General features: G+C 40.1%; 1 protein-coding gene and 1 long non-coding RNA gene across 3 annotated transcripts in view; one reads left to right on the forward strand and one right to left on the reverse strand.

Annotated features, from left to right (window-relative positions):
• Nucleotides 1-21,946, forward strand: part of LOC110835607 (uncharacterized) — a 90,173-nt gene that overhangs the window by 51,748 nt on the left and 16,479 nt on the right. Inside the window, exon 1 of one of the 2 annotated variants that reach the window (XM_087346892.1) lies at nucleotides 7,275-7,788. The exons of the other annotated variant lie outside the window; for it this stretch is intronic. Within the exon in view, the coding sequence (XP_087203018.1) occupies nucleotides 7,600-7,788 (189 nt within the window). The 5' untranslated portion in view covers nucleotides 7,275-7,599. Of the gene's footprint in view, nucleotides 1-7,274; nucleotides 7,789-21,946 lie in introns of those variants that run through there. 2 annotated transcript variants of the gene reach the window in all.
• The window catches only part of LOC147874140 (uncharacterized), a 29,893-nt gene that overhangs the window by 3,058 nt on the left and 4,889 nt on the right, over nucleotides 1-21,946 (reverse strand). Inside the window, exon 2 of the long non-coding RNA XR_015534650.1 lies at nucleotides 17,867-18,178. This is a non-coding gene — a long non-coding RNA (uncharacterized LOC147874140). The remainder of the gene's footprint in view (nucleotides 1-17,866; nucleotides 18,179-21,946) is intronic.

Here is a 21,946-nt window from a genome sequence, read left to right on the forward strand (position 1 = left end):
TTCATTTTATACGACTCGACCCTTTTCCTGTCTTATCCTTATCTTCGATAATTTCCTTTCTATTTTTGCTGATATCTTTTAGTGCTCTTATGTTCTTGCATTTAATCAAACAAACGAAATTGAACTAAACCGAAATTAATTAATATTAGAATTACGAAACGTGGTCTCTGACATTGAGAGAAGAACGCAGATTGGGGAGTGCCTGAGAAGAATACTTGGATTGCAAGAGAGGACTCGAAAGGAGGGTTTACAAAATTGACAAGCTTCAAATTTTGTAATTTTTGCCAAACATTATGAGGACGATGCAACTCGTGAGGATTGTAGCACGCATGGGGAACCAAGCAATGCGTAAATGAAGAGAATACTTCTGGGGTTTAAGAATATATTAAAGAATAATATTAAAATGGATCTTAGAAAAAACGTGTGGGTGGTTATGAGATGGTAAAGTTGCGTCATATTGTGATATAATAAATATATATTATTTAAATCTTGTCCGTCTAATCACAATAAATTCTTATTAAATATTAAAATATTACAATAATTAATATTTAAAATATTAAATGATGTTCTTTATCGAAATATTCGATTTACATTAGACCATCATTTTTCACGACATGTTTCAGTTCCTAAAAGAACTATCTTCAGGTCTATATAATTATATAAAGATTCAAATCAATAATAATTATATTTAAGTTATTATTGATTTGAATCTTTATATAATTACATACACCTGAAGATAGTTCTTTTAGGAACTGAAACATGTCGTGAAAAATGATGGTCTAATGTAAATCGAATATTTCGATAAAGAACATCATTTAATATTTTAAATATTAATTATTGTAATATTTTAATATTTAATAAGAATTTATTGTGATTAGTGTGGGTGGTTGAACACTGGATTCATTCCGTTCTCAGTTTCGTAAGGTGTGGCAATGTCTTGATTAGGTGAGCGACTATTAGCTTCTGAAAAAAAGTCTCTGTTCAATTGTATTAAAAGAATTAACTGTAGAATTCGCCAAGTTGGGGTGATACAGTTCGTCCTACAAAACGGTGCTGTGCTTAGCATTTCTAGAGGTTTCTAGTTCGAATCTAGGTTCTTCGCTGTGTATCCGCCACCCTTGGTCCTCTACCTCGGTGGCTAACCGCATGATCGCACTGGGTGTATGTAGTTGAGTCAGCGTTAACAAACAGACCGGACGCCATTTCGTGATAGATGAGTGTGTGGGCCCGCTAGTTGAAGGCTTTGGTTCCGGACTGACGCGAACCTTGCGTCTCCGTCTACTAATAAGTCCGTCACTCAGACGCTGGATTGTCATCGAGAGCGGTGCAACGGCAGGTACGGATACACAGCACAATGCACCAGCCTTAATCACGTGTAAAATGGAAACACGCCCCGTAGAAATTGTGATGAGCAGGTGAGCCCCTTGCTTCATGCTTCAGCAACTCCATTTCCTTTATTCTACTTCTTTTCCATTATTTTCCCTTGTCAATAAAAAGCATTGCAATTGAACGTCCTATAATCGCCGCACAAAGGACCAACGACGATGACGTCACAAACGATGAAGTTGCGCGTAGGAATCACGAGAAGTTTCCGTCGAACTTTGCAACTCGAATGTTCTTGTAGCTTATGAACAACCCAGTAATTAATTGTGTCCAGGACAAAGAGGGACACCGCGGAAAAGTGAGGTTAGAAATTCACGCTGTAGACCGCAGAGAGATTGTGCGAGACCCGTGGGCTGCAACGGCTAACAAAAGAGAGTATAATTATTGAGAAGCTGACAGTAGCTAAGTAGCAACTGAAGGAACTCGATTATTAATTACACTTTTAACAAAAGCCTGTTGCTTCCTATATTGAACCAAATAAATCCGATCCACTCCACCCAACTTTGTTTATTTAAGATTCTTTTTAATATTATACTGCTATTTACTCCCAGACCTTCCAGATATTCTCTTCCCTTGTACATTGCAAACGAAATTGTGCATTAATTTATCATCTTCCCCGTGCATGCTACATGTCCGGCCAGCCTCAGGGGAATTAATTCACCTTTCGCCACTGATGATGACCTCTTGAGGTCGAAACGCGTTTTTCACTAGTGTCATTTATAGTTTTCTTTTGTTTGCTAATTTTATATTCTAATACACAACGCGGTAAGCAAAGGTTTAAGATTCTGCAATCTAATTTCGTTTCGAGGTGCTGAATTAAGCCAGAGAAATCCTGTTCATTATTAAAGTTTTCTATTCATTATATCAATGTTTCTCAGACTGCGTTCAGCGGAACCCAAGAGTTCCTGTGAAACTGTCTCAAGTTTTCCGCGTGAGAAAACTGTCTAATGGCGGACTAACTCATTTCAAGTCTTTCCTATCACAATCGAATTAACATTTTTTATTTCTTATTTGGTCCTTTAAGTCACAATTTTATTTATTTAGTGTTCTGTCTGACGACAGGTCCATATGAACAGGATCCTTCCATCCTTTTCTCGGACTGGGACCTGTTCATATACGTTCTTGGCAGATGATCCAGAAGTGGTTTGCCATTGCCTTCTTCTGTGTGTGAATGGAGTAATTTTGGGGAAGCCCCCGGAGGAAAACTCCGTGTTGCCTAGACCACGGCCTTGCCCAACACAAGTTATAAATTCGGGCACCGCCGGGAATCGAACCCGAGACCCCAGGATTACAAGGCCATCGTTCTAACCGCTAGACCACCAATTTCTATTAAGTTTGGACCGGAAGGAGAGATGTCGCGAGTCTTAAAGAATTAAAGTGAATGTCCAAGGTTTTCCATTTTCGTAAAGCCTTGTACTGGTTCAATGGCTGAAAACAGGAAGTTTAGATAACACTGAAAACAAAACGTAACATCAGGGAAACAGCGCTGTACTTAAACACGCGTTAATGTAACGACAGTCAACTCCTAACTGGATTTAAGTGTTTGGGATTCCAGTGCCACAATTTCATTCTCACGAGGAACAACATTTTGGAAAACACGGCGCTTATAGTCAATGCGGAAAAGGCGATGAATGATCAAAGACTTCCAAATTTGCCTCCATTGGAGTGAGTGGAGATTATTTCCTAGAATGTTTATCAGCACAAAATTTATTGCAATAATGTTTTCAAGAAATTTTCATTTAGTATTTCCAAAGAATGTTTTTCAGAAACATCGTACCCCTCTGTCTGTCCCAGTTTTTGTACATCAAATTCCAGAATTATTTTACTTTTTTATAATTATTGTGAAATTTTAATTTAAACAGGGCAGAAATTTCAACATCATAGCGAATTGTGAAAATAATCTTTAAACATTTTTAATAAACTTTTCTTAACTCAACAGAAATACAATCTCCATTCTTTATAATGTTTTATGGACCTGCTAGTTCAATTTCCCAGACGTTGAATAATTATAATAAGAAACTGGCCAAGGTTCTTGAACAGAGCAAAATATGAAGACAGCCAATGAAGAAAGTAAAATATCTTCAATTTCTGTGGTTTCACTTTGCGGAATTCTACTGGATTCGTTACGGAGACGCGTTCAGAAATCTTCACGTAAGAATCAAATAGATAAATTGAGACGCATTTATTTCAAGACAAATGGAAAATTTGGATGAGATATTATATTTATTGTCCCACAACAGAATCACTGCAAGAGTGGATTTTAAATTTTCTGAAAGTAATGAAACAGCACGTTTATTTAACAATAACAAAACAGGTCTCTTATGCCTGAAAGAACTTGCTCTAGTGTATGAATCTCACCATCATTGGAAAACAATGTACGACATTGTTTTCAATCCATCTCTCCAAAACTCCATTTTGTGTAAGAAGAGAGAAGTACAACACGATGGAAGGCTTCGAGTTTAAAAGTATCCGTAAATTACGTGTTAGAGATCCGAAGAGATGCCATAGGATATTGTTTCATGACTACACTCGAACTTAAGGCGGCCTTCAGAGTTCAGCTGTTTCATTCAAGGCAGAAAAAATAATAAATTTAACCATGCAATTTTCCATTTTGCCTAATAGTATGAAGCAAAAGTGAAATATGAGGAACGTGAAGAGGAAACAGAAAAGTATTAAGATTTCTGTCTTCTGGGTTGTTGCGCTGTGTAGTATGGTCGATGTTTACCAACGTGTCAGAGGTCATACTGCCTCCGTCATCAGAGTATGAAGATTTCTGTCTTCTGGGTTGTTGCGCTGTGTAGTCTGGTCGATGTTTACCAACGTTTCAGAGGTCATACTGCCTCCGTCATCATAGTATGAAGATTTCTGTTTTCTGGGTTGTTGCGATGTGTAGTCTGATAGATGTTTACCAACGTTTCAGAGGTCATACTGCCTCCGTCATCAGGGCGCAACATCCCAGAAGACAGAAATCTAAAATAGAACTCTGGGACATTTCTTAAGTTGTAATCTGAAACAGTGTTGAGGGCAACAAAATGTAAATCAGTTACTGGCACATGCATTGTAACAAATAAGCCACGACAGAAAACAAATTAGTATCACTGAAATGAAAGGACGCCGATGCAGTCGAGAAATTCCGTGAAAATTTTCCTCCATTATCTAAACGTGGTTCACCAAGTGAATTTCCATTTCTCCTCTTGAAATAAAAGTTGCACGTTCAAAGTCTTTGCCGCGTTATGATAACCTGCACAGTTTCCTCGAAAGGCTCTGATGGCCCTCGCCATATTGTCCTAACTCAACGGCCTTCCCCTTGCCCTCACAGGGCCTCCGTACATTTCTCCTTGGCATTCCGAAACCAAATTTGGTTGAATGTAAAACGCACGTACGTCAAGGGACATCCACGAGGAGATTAAGGAACTAAATTTCTGATGTTGTTCAGAATAATTTCTCTTCCAATCTGCTATTTAAGATCGTTCATAACTACATTAAAATATGCAAAGTTTGTAAGTTAATGAAATAACACAGACAGATCATGTCTGACATCAGGTCGCTGAGGAAAATATTTGGACCTAAAAGGGATGAATTGCCGGGGGTGTACAAAATTTTGTGATGAGAAGCATCCTGATTGTCCTTTTCAGCAAATATTATTGTGGTCATCAAACCAAGGAGTACGAGATGGACTGGGCATGTAGAACGAATGGGAAAATGAGAAATGCATGCATAATTGAGGTTGGAAAGTCAGAAGGTAGCAAACATGTGAGGATATTATAAAATTGGTCTCAGGAAAATATGCTTGAAGGGATTTATCTGGCACTGGATAAGGACGAATGACTAGTTCTTATGAATCTTCGGTTTAAAAAGACGCGGTGAATTATGGCTGCTATCAGCTTGTAATCGACTTTGCACCATGACTTTAGTTATTTTGTTAGTGAAATATCGTTATAAGTTCAGCTTTCGCACAGAATATTCTAACGTTTCAGGAAGTGTTGCTGTATTATATCAGACTTCAACAGCGAGAACCTAAGGGTAAAAATTTATAAAATATCCCTCACTCTCAACAGAATTGTAAATGAACATAACGCAATTCGAAAAATAGGCCTACATACGGAACATTAAACGGCTGGAAACTGTTCCATCGCTTGGCGATTGTCATTTATTTTTCGCTTTGTGGTTCAAAGGCGCAATCAAAAACATTTGACGGGGCGGCACATCGGATCACGTGCTGGCGGAGAGGGGTAATGTGCGCGACCGCAGCGCCGCCCTGACTTGCGCCGATTCTTTCAATTCATCGTTGGTTCAGCGTGACAGACCGAAAGTCCTTTCAGCTGGCCGATAAAAACGCCCCGTTCGGTGTCGGGGACCTGTGATTGGTACATCGAGGGACAAAAGAGGGTTTTCTCCCTTTTCATAAGCTTTATGGTTCATCTGGACGCAGTCATACATTTATTTTACGCTCCAGTTTCGCCAATAGTTGTAATATACAACCACTGAGTATAATTTTATTATTGATTACACTCGGCTACGAATCATGACTAAATTGTATCTCGTATGATTTGAGGCTATCACAGCGGTGAGTATGAAGATTTCTGTCTTCTGGGTTGTTGCACCCTGATGACGGAGGCAGTATGACCTCTGAAACGTTGGTAAACCTCTACCAGACCACACAGCGCAACAACCCAGAAGACAGAAATCTTCATACTCTGACGACGGAGGCAGTATGACCTCTGAAACGTTGGTAAACATCTACCAGACTACACAGCGCAACAACCCAGAAGACAGAAATCTCTATACTCTGATGACGGAGGCAGTATGACCTCTGAAACGTTGGTAAACATCGACCAGACTACACAGCGCCACAACCCAGAAGACAGAAATCTTCATACTCTGATGACGGAGGCAGTATGGCCTGTGAAACGTTGGTAAACATCTACCAGACTACACAGCGCAACAACCCAGAAGACAGAAATCTTCATACTCTGATGACGGAGGCAGTATGACCTCTGACACGTTGGTAAACATCGACCAGACTACACAGCGCAACAACCCATAAGACAGAAATCTTCATACTCTGATGACGGAGGCAGTAAGACCTCTGACACGTTGTTTAACATCGACCAGACTACACAACGCAACAACCCAGAAGACAGAAATTTTCATACTCTGATGACGGAGGCAGTATGACCTCTGAAACGTTGGTTAACATCGACCAGACTACACAGCGCAACAACCCAGAATACAGAAATCTTCATACTCTGATGATGGAGGCAGTATGACCTCTGAAACGTTTGTAAACATCTACCAGACTACACGGCGCAACAACCCAGAAGACAGAAATCTTCATACTCTGATGGCGGAGGCAGTATGACCTCTGAAACGTTGGTTAACATCGACCAGACTACACAGCGCAACAACCCAGAAGACAGAAATCTTCAGAATCTGATGACGGAGGCAGTATGACCTCTGAAACGTTGGTAAACATCGACCAGACTACACAGCGCAACAACCCAGAAGACAGAAATTTTCATACTCTGATGGCGGAGGCAGTATGACCTCTGACACGTTGGTAAACATCTACCAGAGTACACAGCGCAACAACCCAGAAGACAGAAATCTTCGAATTGTATCTCATCACCTCTGCGCCCTCCTCACACTCGTAATCCCATCTAACGAAACCCTAAACACACACAGTCAGTCTTCCATTGGAGCGAACACACAGATTTATAGGACTATTTCATTGAGTTACGTTGGCATCACTGCTTCTGCAATGCCGGTCCCACCTCCACGTGGGCTCCACCCCGCTCAGGGAATCCTCAGTTCTCTTTCTTATTATGAGATAATAACAAACGCTTCTACCGCGTCTTTAGAGGGGCCAGGGGGGGAGGGGGGGGGGTCACTGCTGCGGTGTCATCCTGTACAAGAAACCGAATTTACTCCTACATCGTAATCTGTCGAGGTGCGATCACAATATTATGTCCGAACATTAATATGTGAAGTGCTTACAGTGCGTCATATTTCACATTTTTGAACGTAACTCAGAGCGTCTGTTACTGTCGGGGACAATTTTTTTTTAATGACTTGGCAGAATTGTGCCACACATTAAGTCAGATTCAAGTTCTTATTATTTTACGTCACATCGTTTATACTCGTCTGTTTTTGTCAGTGTCTGCCCGCACATAATTCTGTACTTAAAGTCAGAGGTCACGAAGTGTTCGGTATAAAATGGAGACGTTAGTACTGATACCTCCACAATTTGGCCTCGCACCAACGTCGGGTCAGGATGGGTATGTGAGACGATGTGTAGCAGTTCACAGCGAGCAATACGTCGCCAAGGGAACAAGATTTCTACCATTCGAAGGAACAGTGAGGCTTGGAAGACTTCATCTGGAGCCCTTTCTGCCTGAACACGACGTGAGTAACGTGTATAGAACTTACACAAGTCCTTCAATATAAATTTACTAATCAACACCCGAATTATGAATTTGTTTGTTTAAAGTTTAATTATCAATGTCTGCGTTGGTGTTAATCAGCAGTGTTATGATAAAATTTGATTCTTTATAAGCAATTAAAATCTTTAAACATAAATCATTATTAAGTTCTGCTCAAAACCAGCTTAATCGAAATTCTAAAACACTATTTAATGATAAAAAACTAAACCTAACGGCTTAAAATCCAACGCAGTTAACAGTAAAATCGGTTCTATTAGTGGCTTACGTTCTGTTGTAAAAGAGTTGCATCTGCTGATTTCTGCTGTAGGGTTTATAAAACTGAATACAAATCAAAACTCATTACGCACATAATCAATTGTTATTTTTGGCTAAATGCACTAATTATTTCCCATAAACGTACATTTCATTATTGTAGGATGAACTATTTATTATAAGAAATATTAATACAAATTTATGATCGATTTATAGGTTAGTTACGAGTTTTATTACAACTGAATCTGCTGTGTGGATCAGTCCGGGCGGTTAAATCTGCGAATTAGAATTATCACATCTGTAATAAACACATGCATTACACATATAATAAGAACACAGAGCACTTTTATGTTCTTGACATAAATGTAGTAGTCGACTTGTACACGATGAGTTGGAGAAGAGAAATCGATATTAATCGTACGAGATACTCGGACTGACAAATGAGAAAATCGCAAAATCGTTGCTAATCGATTTATTCTCGAATATCTCGTTACTCGTAACTCCACACTAACGAATATGATTCCGTTTAATTAAAGACAATTTGTGTGACTTAATCTTAATCGAACAGACATTTTAACTTTGAAAACACACACATTGTATTGCTTTTGTTATAATAAAACAGCGAGTTTGCTGACACATTTACAAGCAACTGTATCCTCCCTGTTCGCGGCAGGAACTGCATGTGTAACAGCCCAGCGCCAACAGCAACCCGCTAAAATTATTCACAGTAGAATGAAGCTGTGTTTGACATTGTATAAAGTAACGAGTAATGGATTTTGTTTATGCGTGGATGTGTTTGAACAGCGTGTTTTAATTCTTTTTATCGGTCATATGTGAAATACGTTTCTGATTGAAGCTATCGGAGAAAATTTCGTGATAAACTTTTCGGGATTGCAAAGCCGAGAACAACAGCCATTAATTGAAGGCAAATGTAAGGCCTTCACTTCTAGACAAGAAATGTGTAAAGAAACTCCGTGTCGAAGATACCAGACGAAACAAGGATTAAAAGTTACAACGCGCACCACAGAAATCACTGAAGACTCCTAGCACAAGAGACCGGCATCTCGACATCGTCCCACCACGACAAAGCTGCTGAAATTCGGCCGTACAAGGCGGCTGAAGTTCACGTATTTAAACCACGTGACCCGGAATAAGTTCCCGATCTATGATGAAACACGTTTTCTCATGAAATAATCTGTACTGGAGTTCTCTTGATCAACATTTAATCCACAAAGTTCCTCAACATGACGTAAAAGTTTGCGTGTGGTACAGTGAATACTAAACGAATTAATGGCCCGAATTCCAAACGGAAATAAATTAATTCTGATTGGTATTTCAGACTAAAACTGACAAAATTCTTGCACAACTTAAGGAAGAGAAACAATCTTACAAAATTTTCGCCGATAATTTATATCGGAAAACGTCGTTCAACAGCACATCGACCATACCCAAACACACACACAAAACAGTAACCAGCTTCAGTGTTATGTGAATAATTTTAGCGACAGTTGCTGTTGGCGCTTGGCGGTTTCTCACGCAGTTCCTGCCGGGGGCAGGGAACAGACAGTTGCGTCTAAGTATATTGGCGAATGTACTGTATTAATAGGTGTATACCTGTTGTAAAAATTGGTGATCTTGATCAGTTTATGTTTAAGAGCATCTCTCTCAAGTAAAGTATTTTTCCACGGTGGTCTAGCGGTTAGAACGCTGGCCTTGTAATCCTGGGGTCTCGGGTTCGATTCCCGGCGGTGCCCGAATTTATAACTTGTGTTGGGCAAGGCCGTGGTCTAGGCAACACGGAGTTTTCCTCCGTGGCATCCCAACAATTACTCCATTCACACACAGAAGAAGGCAATGGCAAACCACTTCTGGATCATCTGCCAAGAACGTATATGAACAGGTCCCAGTCCGAGAAAAGGATGGAAGGATCCTGTTCATATGGACCTGTCGTCAGACAGAACACTAAATAAAATAAATAAATAAATTATTCAGAAATAGCCACGGTGGTCTAGCGGTCAGAACACTAGCCTTGTAATCCTGAGGTCCCGGATTCAATTCCCGGTGGTGCTCAGATTTATAACTTGTGTTGGGCAAGGCCGTGGTCTAGGCAACACAGAGTTTTCCTCCGGGGGCTTCCCCGGTTTCTCCGTGGCATCCATTCACACACAGAAGAAGGCAATGGCAAACCACTTCTGGATCATCTGCCAAGAACGTATATGAACAGGTCCCAGTCCGAGAAAAGGATGGAAGGATCCTGTTCATATGGACCTGTCGTCAGACAGAACATTAATATTAAAAGTAATGCAGTCTCCAAGTGAATACGTCCTTTATGAAATACGTTCATCACACAATAAAAGCATCACATTTCTTTAGTTCCTCACATTCACGCATTTCGTCAGGCCGTGTCCTTATCGTCGCGTCGCGTGCAGATTTGTCTCTTGTGAGAGAAGTTATTCTTCTTGACAAAAAACGTTCTATTCGGATATTTCTTTTAAAAATAAACTAAAACTTTCTAAAGTCACAATGCTGATAAATAATATCTAACTTTTGATAAGCTACACATCATAAAGGCACCATGTTCTCGATGAGCAACTAGCAGCTCACGCTGAGCTCTGTAGGTCTGTCCTCCGCTCTCCGGACAACCGTATCACGTTCAATTCCACGTTGAACAAGTATCGCATACCAGTTCCTATAAACTGCAGGACTCTCGTGACCTTTATTGCGAAAGTGAAGTTGTGTAATTATGCGATTCTCTACTCCCATGATCCCTCGTACGTTTAAGAAATTAACAGTACACTCATACTTCGTTAATCTAGGATAATTGGTTATAAAATTTTTGCTTGTAGGCAAAAATTCGTAAAAGCTTCATTAAATTTTCATTAAAATACACGTAAAAGTCTCAGGTTCAATTTAAATAATTTTCTGATGCATTTTAATAGTTTGGCACACCATAAATTGATAAGTATATGATACAATAAGTAAAATTAATAACAATTCTTGTTATACAAGATGTTTAAATTTATTATGGAGAAGCTTTTGAGGAAATACAGAAGTAAATTTTTGGATGATCCCGAAGGACACATAAGATAATAATTAATAAAAAAATTCTAATTTATGGGAAATTATTATCATTAAAATTAAATTATTAGGTTATTCCGTCAAATCACAATGTATTTAAAATAAGATAATTAAAATAATTAAAATAATTAAAATATAATTCTGTGTTCCATATCGAATAATCGATTTACAATTGGAACATTTACAACATGTTTCGGTTTTATTAAACCATCATCAGGTGTAAAATTATATTAAATTTAAAACTCAATTACAATTTTTTTACAATTTTTCGTAGTGTAGTTTTTTTGGAGGTCGTGTCCAGATATTTTCATATCAAGGTTTATTACTTATCAGTAATAAACCTTGATCGGATACGGTAATACTTCTGGATCACCTCCAGACACAACTGTGTTGTCTACTATTTCATCTCTGACCGATGTAAACATCAAAGCATCACTTCAAACAATAAAGTTGATCCATTATATGAAAATATCTGGACACGACCTCCAAAAAACTGCACTACGAAAAATTGTAATTGAGTTTTAAATTTAATATAATTTTACACCTGATGATGGTTTAATAAAACCGAAACATGTTGTAACTGAAGATATCCGTCTTCTGGGATATCTTCATACTCACCGCTGTGAGAACCTCAAGTCTTACATTGTAACTGTTCCAATTGTAAATCGATTATTCGATATGGAACACAGAATGATATTTTAATTATCTTATTTTAAATACATTGTGATTTGACGGAATAACCAAATAATTTAATTTTAATTTAATAAGTCACAATATAACGCAACTACACTATCTTATTAATTATTATCATGTTAATTAATGCATCCAGTCAGTTAGTTAATGAATCTTGTGTGTAATAAATCAAGAATTTGGCATCAATTGGATGGCTGTGGGAGTGGCAGTCGGCAACTGTCAGTTGCTGATAGTTTGCGGAGGGTCATCCACGTGGGGCAAGATGGTATCGCACATGCTGATTCTGTGGGTCACTTATATGCACTGAGGACACACAAGGTCACGCTGGTGTGACGTAATGCATCACCCTTAGGTCATGTGTCATTGGAAATAACAGATCTCACCATCCCTTGCTAGATTAAGATGCTCTGGGACCCTAAGCTATGTTCAGTTTCAGAGTCCGCCCAACAATAAATCATAAATCAATTACTATGAGGGCAATGTCAGTGTTTTAACATTTCTGTGACCACTGACTGTGACCGCAATAAGAATTGATTACTGAAGTAGCAATGCCTGACAATCGAAGTGAAAGTTATACTTCCATAATAGCGACTTAAATCATCCATGGCCTCGTCTGCGTGTGGCGTAGGAAGCCCCAAGTCGGAAATAAGACTGCAATGCTGTTGCCAGCTCTTAAGTAGAACTCCAAACGTCGAAGTGTGCAGTCACAGGATTTTTAAGATCAGGTTGAATTTCAGCAGAACTGACGATGGGAGAAGTCCAGTATGAACAAATTAGTAACACAATATTTTATTTATTTAGTGTTCTGTCTGACGACAGGTCCATATGAACAGGATCCTTCCATCCTTTTCTCGGACTGGGACCTGTTCATATACGTTCTTGGCAGATGATCCAGAAGTGGTTTGCCATTGCCTTCTTCAGTGTGTGAATGGAGTAATTGTTTGGATGCCACGGAGGAAAACTCCGTGTTGCCTAGGCCACGGCCTTGCCCAACACAAGTTATAAATTCGGGCACCGCCGGGAATCGAACCCGAGACCCCAGGATTACAAGGCCAGCTTTCTAACCGCTAGACCACCGTGGCTATTTCTGAATAATTTATTTATTTATTTTATTTAGTGTTCTGTCTGACGACAGGTCCATATGAACAGGATCCTTCCATCCTTTTCTCGGACTGGGACCTGTTCATATACGTTCTTGGCAGATGATCCAGAAGTGGTTTGCCATTGCCTTCTTCAGTGTGTGAATGGAGTAATTGTTGGGATGCCACGGAGGAAAACTTCGTGTTGCCTAGACCACGGCCTTGTCCAACACAAGTTATAAATTCGGGCACCGCCGGGAATCGAACCCGAGACCCCAGGACATTTAGAGGAAAACCGGCCAGCCTATGTTAATTCGTGTGGTACTAATTACTATTTATTATTATTTCCGTACTTCTGAGGCATTCGTTCGTGATTACAAACTGTCTATTATTCTAAAATCCAAATACCATACGTTATTTGCTAGCTTTTCTCCTACATTAAGCATCAATCTGCATAATGAGATTGTTTGCTGTTGAATACGATTCGATCTGTTAATTATTATTGCAGCAATCGATTGTAATGGGCCACTGCTGCGTGTTAGTACAACGTTTTGCCTACATTTTCCTTCCAAATTAATTTAATCGCATTAATTCATCTTGTTCTCTATTGTCCACGAGCAATTGGTCTGATTAACAATTAGTGAAACATCGACAGTTACCCTTCACTGTTCAATCGATTTTTTTTGATCGATACTAATTCGGATCGCTATGATAATCGATTTTTTTAAATTCTAATTTTGAAGCGGGTGTAACAAACAATTACGTGCCTTGTGTACGTACAGCGTCCATTAGCAACGTTGTTTATCCTGTGTGGAAGCCATGTTTTGTAACAAAAGAGCTGCTGAATTGCCCAACGTTTGCGTAATTTGCCGCATCGGGAAAAATGTATTATTTTGCTTCAGTAAATAATATCTCACGCTTGCAACGCAGTCCCACTGAAGAAGCATTAAGCAACGCAGTGCTGTCTTTTGATACACGAAAAATCCAATAACATAAGAGCGACCGGTTACTGCGGGGGGGCCAATATTACAACAGCCTCTGTTCTCATCAGGTTACAATACCGCAGCGTCATCCATCGACTCTGAAAAAATGAGCTTAAAATTTTAGCTTAGTCATTTTATAGGCTGCTTTCATAATACCCTTGATTTGCCGACCATAACAATCTTGTGAAAAGGCCTCATGAAACAAGTGAACAGCAGGAGACGACATGCAGCGCGTCGTCCCTAACCTAACATTGTAGCTACACGATTCAACAAAAACCGTATCGTTCAAAAATGAAGACTTCAGGTAATTTCCTAAAAAATTTAAAATATTCGGAAGTTTATCAAATTTCTCTGACGAGTTCTTGTCACCTAAGACGTCTTAGAAGTATCAGATTAAAAACATTTTAAAAGTCGCAAAGTAAACGTCTTTAACCTCTGAAATGTTGCAAAACTGAACCAAAATTCCCAGCGCATGCATATATCAAATATATTTCTTACAAAATGTATTTCTAATTATGCTTTTAAAACAGTATTTCTGAAACTACGTGTGTTAACACGTGAGAACTTCCAGAATCTAAAATTGTTTATCCTACAAGTGCGTACCAGGAAAATTTAGTGGGTTGGTAGGTCTGTGAACGGGTCATAGTAATGTCTGATCTCTGATCGATTTGAAATCGCATATCTTACAAACGGACATCGAACGAAGACCGGCAGTCTGCATGGAACGGGTTATTCCTTTCTGTAAATAAATTTAACTTTTATTGTCCCTTAACTCATCATAAAGAAAGGCTTTAGAAGTTCCGAACTCTCACACATACTGGACCCTTTGACAGACGTAATAAAATAGGGTTACAATATTTCGAATTTGTTTGATGTAAAGTCTTACAGTTTACTATTCAAAATAGAGACAATTGGAAGTTATAAAAACGCATGTTTATAACAAGCTATTATTTAAAATTAACTCGTATTGATGTACTGATGAGGTTAAAAATATATGGAGCTTTACCTCCATTATACCGAACGTCTAAAGGGCGTGGGAATAGTTTAACGCCAAAGATAACTTCACCTGTCAAAACAAATTACATCGATTGGCAGTACTGTCATCACACCAGGATGTACGGTAAATATACAATTCGGAAATTGGCCATGTTGATATTTGACGTTTCTCCAAAAAGAACTTAAACCAAATGGATACTTTAACACCTTCAGCCCCACATTAAAGATTTTTAAAAATTTCATAGTACTGATTCGAATGGTTTTTGCCAGATGTTCGCAAGGTCGTTGCTTTGTTATTATAAATGACACACAATTGAGAAACACAGGTAATGAGTTGGACTACATTAACATGAACTTCGACAGAACACTAGACGAATTGAAAATAGACTCATAAGCTTTATAAAAGTAAACGTTTTTATGGTCACTACTAAAGTCAACACACTGTGCGAAGTACACAGAACTACGCGTAAACAATATTATTGATATGAAGATTTCTGTCTTCTGGGTTGTTGCGCTGTGTAGTCTGGTGGGTGTTTACCAACGTTTCAGAGGTCATACTGCCTCCGTCATCAGAGTACGAAGATTTCTGTCTTCTGGGTTGTTGCGCTGTGTAGTCTGGTCGATGTTTACCAACGTTTCAGAGGTCATACTGCCTCCGTCATCAGAGTACGAAGATTTCTGTCTTCTGGGTTGTTGCGCTGTGTAGTCTGGTCGATGTTTACCAACGTTTCAGAGGTCATACTGCCTCCGTCATCAGAGTATAAAGATTCCTGTCTTCTGGGTTGTTGCGCTGTGTAGTCTGGTAGATGTTTACCAACGTTTCAGAGGTCATACTGCCTCCATCATCAGAGTATGAAGATTTCTGTCTTCAGGGTTGTTGCGCTGTGTAGTCTGGTCGATGTTTACCAACGTTTCAGAGGTCATACTGCCTCCGTCATCAGAGTACGAAGATTTCTGTCTTCTGGGTTGTTGCGCTGTGTAGTCTGGTCGATGTTTACCAACGTTTCAGAGGTCATACTGCCTCCGTCATCAGAGTACGAAGATTTCTGTCTTCTGGGTTGTTGCGCTGTGTAGTCTGGTCGATGTTTACCAACGTTTCAGAGGTCATACTGCCTCCGTCATCAGAGTATAAAGATTCCTGTCTTCTGGGTTGTTGCGCTGTGTAGTCTGGTAGATGTTTACCAACGTTTCAGAGGTCATACTGCCTCCATCATCAGAGTATGAAGATTTCTGTCTTCTGGGTTGTTGCGCTGTGTAGTCTGGTCGATGTTTACCAACGTTTCAGAGGTCATACTGCCTCCGTCATCAGAGTACGAAGATTTCTGTCTTCTGGGTTGTTGCGCTGTGTAGTCTGGTCGATGTTTACCAACGTTTCAGAGGTCATACTGCCTCCGTCATCAGAGTATAAAGATTCCTGTCTTCTGGGTTGTTGCGCTGTGTAGTCTGGTCGATGTTTACCAACGTTTCAGAGGTCATACTGCCTCCGTCATCAGAGTATTAAGATTTCTGTCTTCTGGGTTGTTGCGCTGTGTAGTCTGGTAGATGTTAACCAACGTTTCAGAGGTCATACTTCTCCGTCATCAGAGTATGAATATTTCTGTATTCTGGGTTGTTGCGCTGTGTAGTCTGGTAGATGTCTACCAACGTTTCAGAGGTCATACTGCCTCCGTCATCAGAGTATGAAGATTTCTGTCTTCTGGGTTGTTGCGTCGTGTAGTCTGGTAGAAGTTTACCGACGTTACAGAGGTCATACTGCCTCCGTCATCAGAGTATGAAGATTTCTGTCTTCTGGGTTGTTGCGCTGTGTAGTCTGGTAGAAGTTTACCGACGTTACAGAGGTCATACTGCCTCCGTCATCAGAGTATGAAGATTTCTGTCTTCTGGGTTGTTGCGCTGTGTAGTCTGGTAGAAGTTTACCGACGTTACAGAGGTCATACTGCCTCCGTCATCAGGGCAATGAATCGATGGTATGACCTCTGAAACGTTGGTTAACATCGACCAGACTACACAGCGCAACAACCCAGGAGACAGAAAACTTCATACTCTGATGACGGAGGCAGTATGACCTCTGAAACGTTGGTAAACATCGACCAGACTACACGGCGCAACAACCCAGAAGACAGAAATCTTCATACTCTGATGACGGAGGCAGTATGACCTCTGAAACGTTGGTAGACATCTACCAGACTACACAGCGCAACAACCCAGAATACAGAAATATTCATACTCTGATGACGGAGGCAGTATGACCTCTGAAACGTTGGTTAACATCTACCAGACTACACAGCGCAACAACCCAGGAGACAGAAATCTTCATACTCTGATGACGGAGGCAGTATGACCTCTGAAACGTTGGTAAACACCTACCAGACTACACAGCGCAACAACCCAGAAGACAGAAATATTCATACTCTGATGACGGAGGCAGTATGACCTCTGAAACGTTGGTAAACATCTACCAGACTACACAGCGCAACAACCCAGAATACAGAAATCTTCAGACTTACCGTCGTGAAAACCTCAAATCCTACATTATTAATCTGAGTAATGAATACAGAGTTTGTATGAAACAATTCTCGATCCACTCATGTTATATTCCGGTCGCTAGAATATAATCGTATAATTGTCAATTTATAAACGGATTTTTGAACAACAAACTTGTATTTGTGGTCTCCCCGTCAAGGACCGAGAATCCTTTCATATCCTTTCATATCCTTAATAATGCAGAATGACCAACAGTCTACTCCGTTGTACCAATTTCTTGCTGTTGCAAAGTACAAACCCAACTTCATATTCATTCAATGTGTAATTTCTGGAACAGATTAAATTTCACCCAAAATAAAATTTGATGTTTTCACGGCGGTGAGTTCGAAATTGGCTGTCGCCTGGATTGCTACCCCAAGTAACCTCAAGTCCTGTTTAATAATAATGTACTCATAATATTAATATTAGTACTCACGTGTAGTTTGGAGGTCAATTATCGTTGATACAGCCACCGAAACATCAGCCAGTCTCCAGCTAGTCACAAGTAATAGATTGACCCAAGAAGTCATCGCTAAATCCGCGGTGTCCACACGCCGGTTACTTGCCCCGGTCCAGTTCAGGCACCAGAAGATGATTCGGTCCATAACGACCTGGCGCAAGGCGGTTCGGTTTCACTGCAGGAACCATAGAAACCGCCCGACAGACCAAGGATGACGAAGACCGAGGAAGAAGTGTTGCTAGTGGAGCGGCAAGTTGCCATCTTCTCCAGCTCGTCTCCATCAGCCATCTGCAACACAATGTTAGCGGACTCCAGTCTAGGTTCCCCTGTAAGTTTTTAAAAAGGTGTTTTACTGAAGAAACTTTTAAAACACAGACGTTTTGAAATGTCTCTGCTCCCGTGATCAGGCGATACGATACAGCCTGTCAGTTGCGACCATCGGAAGGAGCTAACCTAAATCCCCGGACTCAAGCAGTCGAGTCCCAGCGACCTTAAGACTGACGGTCAGTCTGTCTTGATTTAGAACTCGATGTCATAACCAGATTTCTTCTCTGACGACAGGGCGGATCTGTCCCCTATCAACCTCGAATCTTGGTGTTTGTGACGTCTGTACACATTTCAGTAATGAGCCTCTGTTATTGATGTCAGCATCAGAATTAATTACCAAAATCCTCCTACCAGGCTTCTTTAGAACATGGCATTTAATGTTTTATTCAAAAACTTTATGTGTTTTGTAACTCTGCAGTTTAACACCACTCCAGCGGTCACCACTGACCTTGGACGTTATTGTTGTTATAAACACTTTATTAATTTTTGGTAAACAATACAGTTGTACGTTCCTTGGCTGACTGGTGAATCTTATTGCGTATTTTTTGGGATTTATAAGTTGTTTGTATCTTTTCCTCTCTGACAAGAAGCTGAAACCTTTCTTTTGCTGGTTACACCGTCCTCTGTTAGTACGAGGTGCGATCAGAAAGTTTCAAGACTGTGTCAATAGAGGGCGAACCGGATGTAGTACGAGCTTCTGCCGCTAGGGGGTGCGGCCTACATTCATAGTGAATCAGTGTGCCAGCCGGCATCATCGAATTAGCATTTGTTTCTTAGTTACGGGCGTTTTGGTAGTGCATTACACCGACCCTCCTGCGATTTCGGAATGGCGGATTTTCATGAACAAATCAGGAGCTCAAAGATCTTGCCGGATCGCCGGATTTAGCTCCGTGTGACTTCTTCCTCTTCCCAAAGATGAAAATTCAGCTAAACGGAAGGAGATTTGAGACGATAGAAGAGATTCAGGCAGAATCGCAGATGGTGCTTGACAGGCTGACAAAGAAAGATTTCCAGGGATGCTTCCAGGCTTGGCAGCGGCGCTGGGATCGTTGTGTTCACTCCCAGGGGAACTACTTCGAGGGTGATGGATGAATTTAATACCTGAGATAAGTGTACAGGTTTTTATACGCGCAGTCTGGAAACCTCCCGATCGCACCTCGTATTAGATTCTGCGAATTCGTAAGAACTGTTTTACACTCGAAGTAGCTCGCTAGGTCTCGTGTTTTCAGAATGCTAGTAAGTCTACTTGTACGTCCTGCAACGCAATGTGACAATAGACAGCGATCCGTTGAAATAAACGGGAAAGTAAAAATACTATTACGGGAAATGTATTTGTCGTATTTAAAACAAAAAACTAAACTGAGACATAACCGTCAGAGACCAGCCTAGTGTCAGGTCAGTGACGAAGCCCCTAATTTATTATAAAATGTGTGGTAATATTCTGTCAAGGTTTGCCCCTCTTGGGGCGTTGGTAGGACTCCCAGAAAGAATTCTCCAGTACCACATCGTCCACGACGAATCCTGCTTATGGTCACCCGGGATTGAGCCCGGGTGAAAGGTCGGCGTCTAGCCACTTCAGCTATGGCAGCATTTCTTGAATCCAACGAACTTCTTTAGAGATTTGTTATGATAAACGCCGATTTAGCTAACACAACTCCATTGTTTTCCGAGACATGTTATGAGCACTCCCGCGCTAATTAATTGAGTGTCTAGACACAGCCTGCCTATAATTGGTCCTGTACTCTGAATTAACACAGCATTTGTTTTGCCCAAGAAGTAGCCTAATTGGGTGGACTATGACAGTTAATAAATTCTTAACCATCTTGATGGAAGGGATAAAATATGAACAAACGTAAATTCTATAGACTGCAAAGTAAATAAAGACGCTTTCTAGTGAAATTCCAAGTCACATCTAGTTATAAGTCAGTCCATATGCACAGCAAAGAATCTTATAATTTTGTTTCTGAACGTGCTTGAAGGGCAGAGTTTACTGAAATGTTATGTAGTTTTGAAGGAGTCGTGCAGTCAAATGTCTGAAATCGTAACTCAGCCCAATGACGCCAAGAAATCCTGTCGTGCTGAAAAATTATAGGCAAGTGTCCTGTTCTTTTTATCTAGCACGTGCTGATTCAACAGTTTCGGTAACGTATTAATATAATAGGCTTAAATAGGAACGTTTAAAGTTAGAATATTTGGACATCTAGATTCCTGTTTTAAAGAAAATCTTCCAATTCTAGGCAACACGGAGTTTTCCTCCGGGGGCTTCCCCGGTATTCTCCGTGGCATCCCAACAATTACTCCATTCACACACAGAAGAAGGCAATGGCAAACCACTTCTGGATCATCTGCCAAGAACGTATATGAACAGGTCCCAGTCCGAGAAAAGGATGGAAGGATCCTGTTCATATGGACCTGTCGTCAGACAGAACACTAAATAATAATAATAATAATAATAAACAGAATAACCATATCTCACATGCAAAAATATTATAATCGTCTGTCAGTGTACAGAAGTAATAGACTGGGTGAGAACGACCTTTTGAAATCAACATAAGACTAAAAATATTAATACTATAGACATATTTGATAAATTTAAATTTAGGAAATGTCCATTTAACTCTAAAATATGAATAGAGGTCAGAATTAAATAATTTAAATCAGTGCTTCCCAAACCTGGGTAAATTACTCAAAAAGGAGTAAAAGTGGTTTTTCTTTGGGTAACGACACACCTCGGAATACACATTAAAATTCACCGTAAAAGTGTAGAAGAATTATTCTGAAGAAAGCGATAAATCATTGTGCACCGATACTCTAAAACAGTCTAACAAGTATTTATTTGCTATTTAATAAATACGCCATGCGCTTGTTATTAGATTCAATCATTTTCGCAGCTTAACAAAACTATCTTTGCGTTTCAAGTAATACTTTCCTGAACTAGAAAGTTCTATATATCAGTGGATTGCAAATCCATTTCTGTGTGACTTGACTGAAATCCTCGATGGTGTTAATGTTTTTGCAGAGCAAATGATGGAGCTTAGGTCACGAATTCAGTGCAAAATATTATTTGAAGAAATAAGAACCATTTGGAGTCTTTCTGTTTAACAATTCACGATGAATATCCTGTGGTAGCTGGGGAGGCCGTGATGCAGTTTCCGAGGACCTACATGTGTGAAGTAGGATTTTCCACTCCTGCCACAGAAAGAAACTATCTGCGGAACCCCGAATACGATGTGAGGTGTCTCCAATTGCTCCCAATTTCGCGGAACTAGTAAATAATATGGAGCACTGGCTTTGTACTCATTAGCTGGGACCTGGGTGATGAAATATTCATGGTGAATAATTACCAAATATTTTGTGGCCGCTAAAATGTTTAGAGACCGTGATCCATACAACCAAACTCACCTTTCTCTCTCTACTTTCTCTCCCTCTCCCACTCTCGCCCACGTGCTACCATTGGTCCACTCCCATACCTGCTCCCATTGGCTCGGGGCAGGCTACACCTTTCACTTCCCGGCCTATAAATCCAACTCCTCACACCCTATTGGCATATTCATCGCCCTGATGACGGAGGCAGTATGACCTCTGAAACGTTGGTTAACATCGACCAGACTACACAGCGCAATAACCCAGAAGACGGATATCTTCATGTTTAGAGACGTTTAAAATAAAGACATTGCATCAAACTTATTGATTGCTTCCTAATTTTTACCGATCTCTCGTCACTTGTCA

This window comes from Zootermopsis nevadensis, unplaced genomic scaffold (genome assembly GCF_977971745.1).
Source record: "Zootermopsis nevadensis isolate Lab colony 2312 unplaced genomic scaffold, Znev_1.0 Znev_ptg000011l, whole genome shotgun sequence".
Lineage (NCBI taxonomy): Eukaryota > Metazoa > Arthropoda > Insecta > Blattodea > Termopsidae > Zootermopsis > Zootermopsis nevadensis.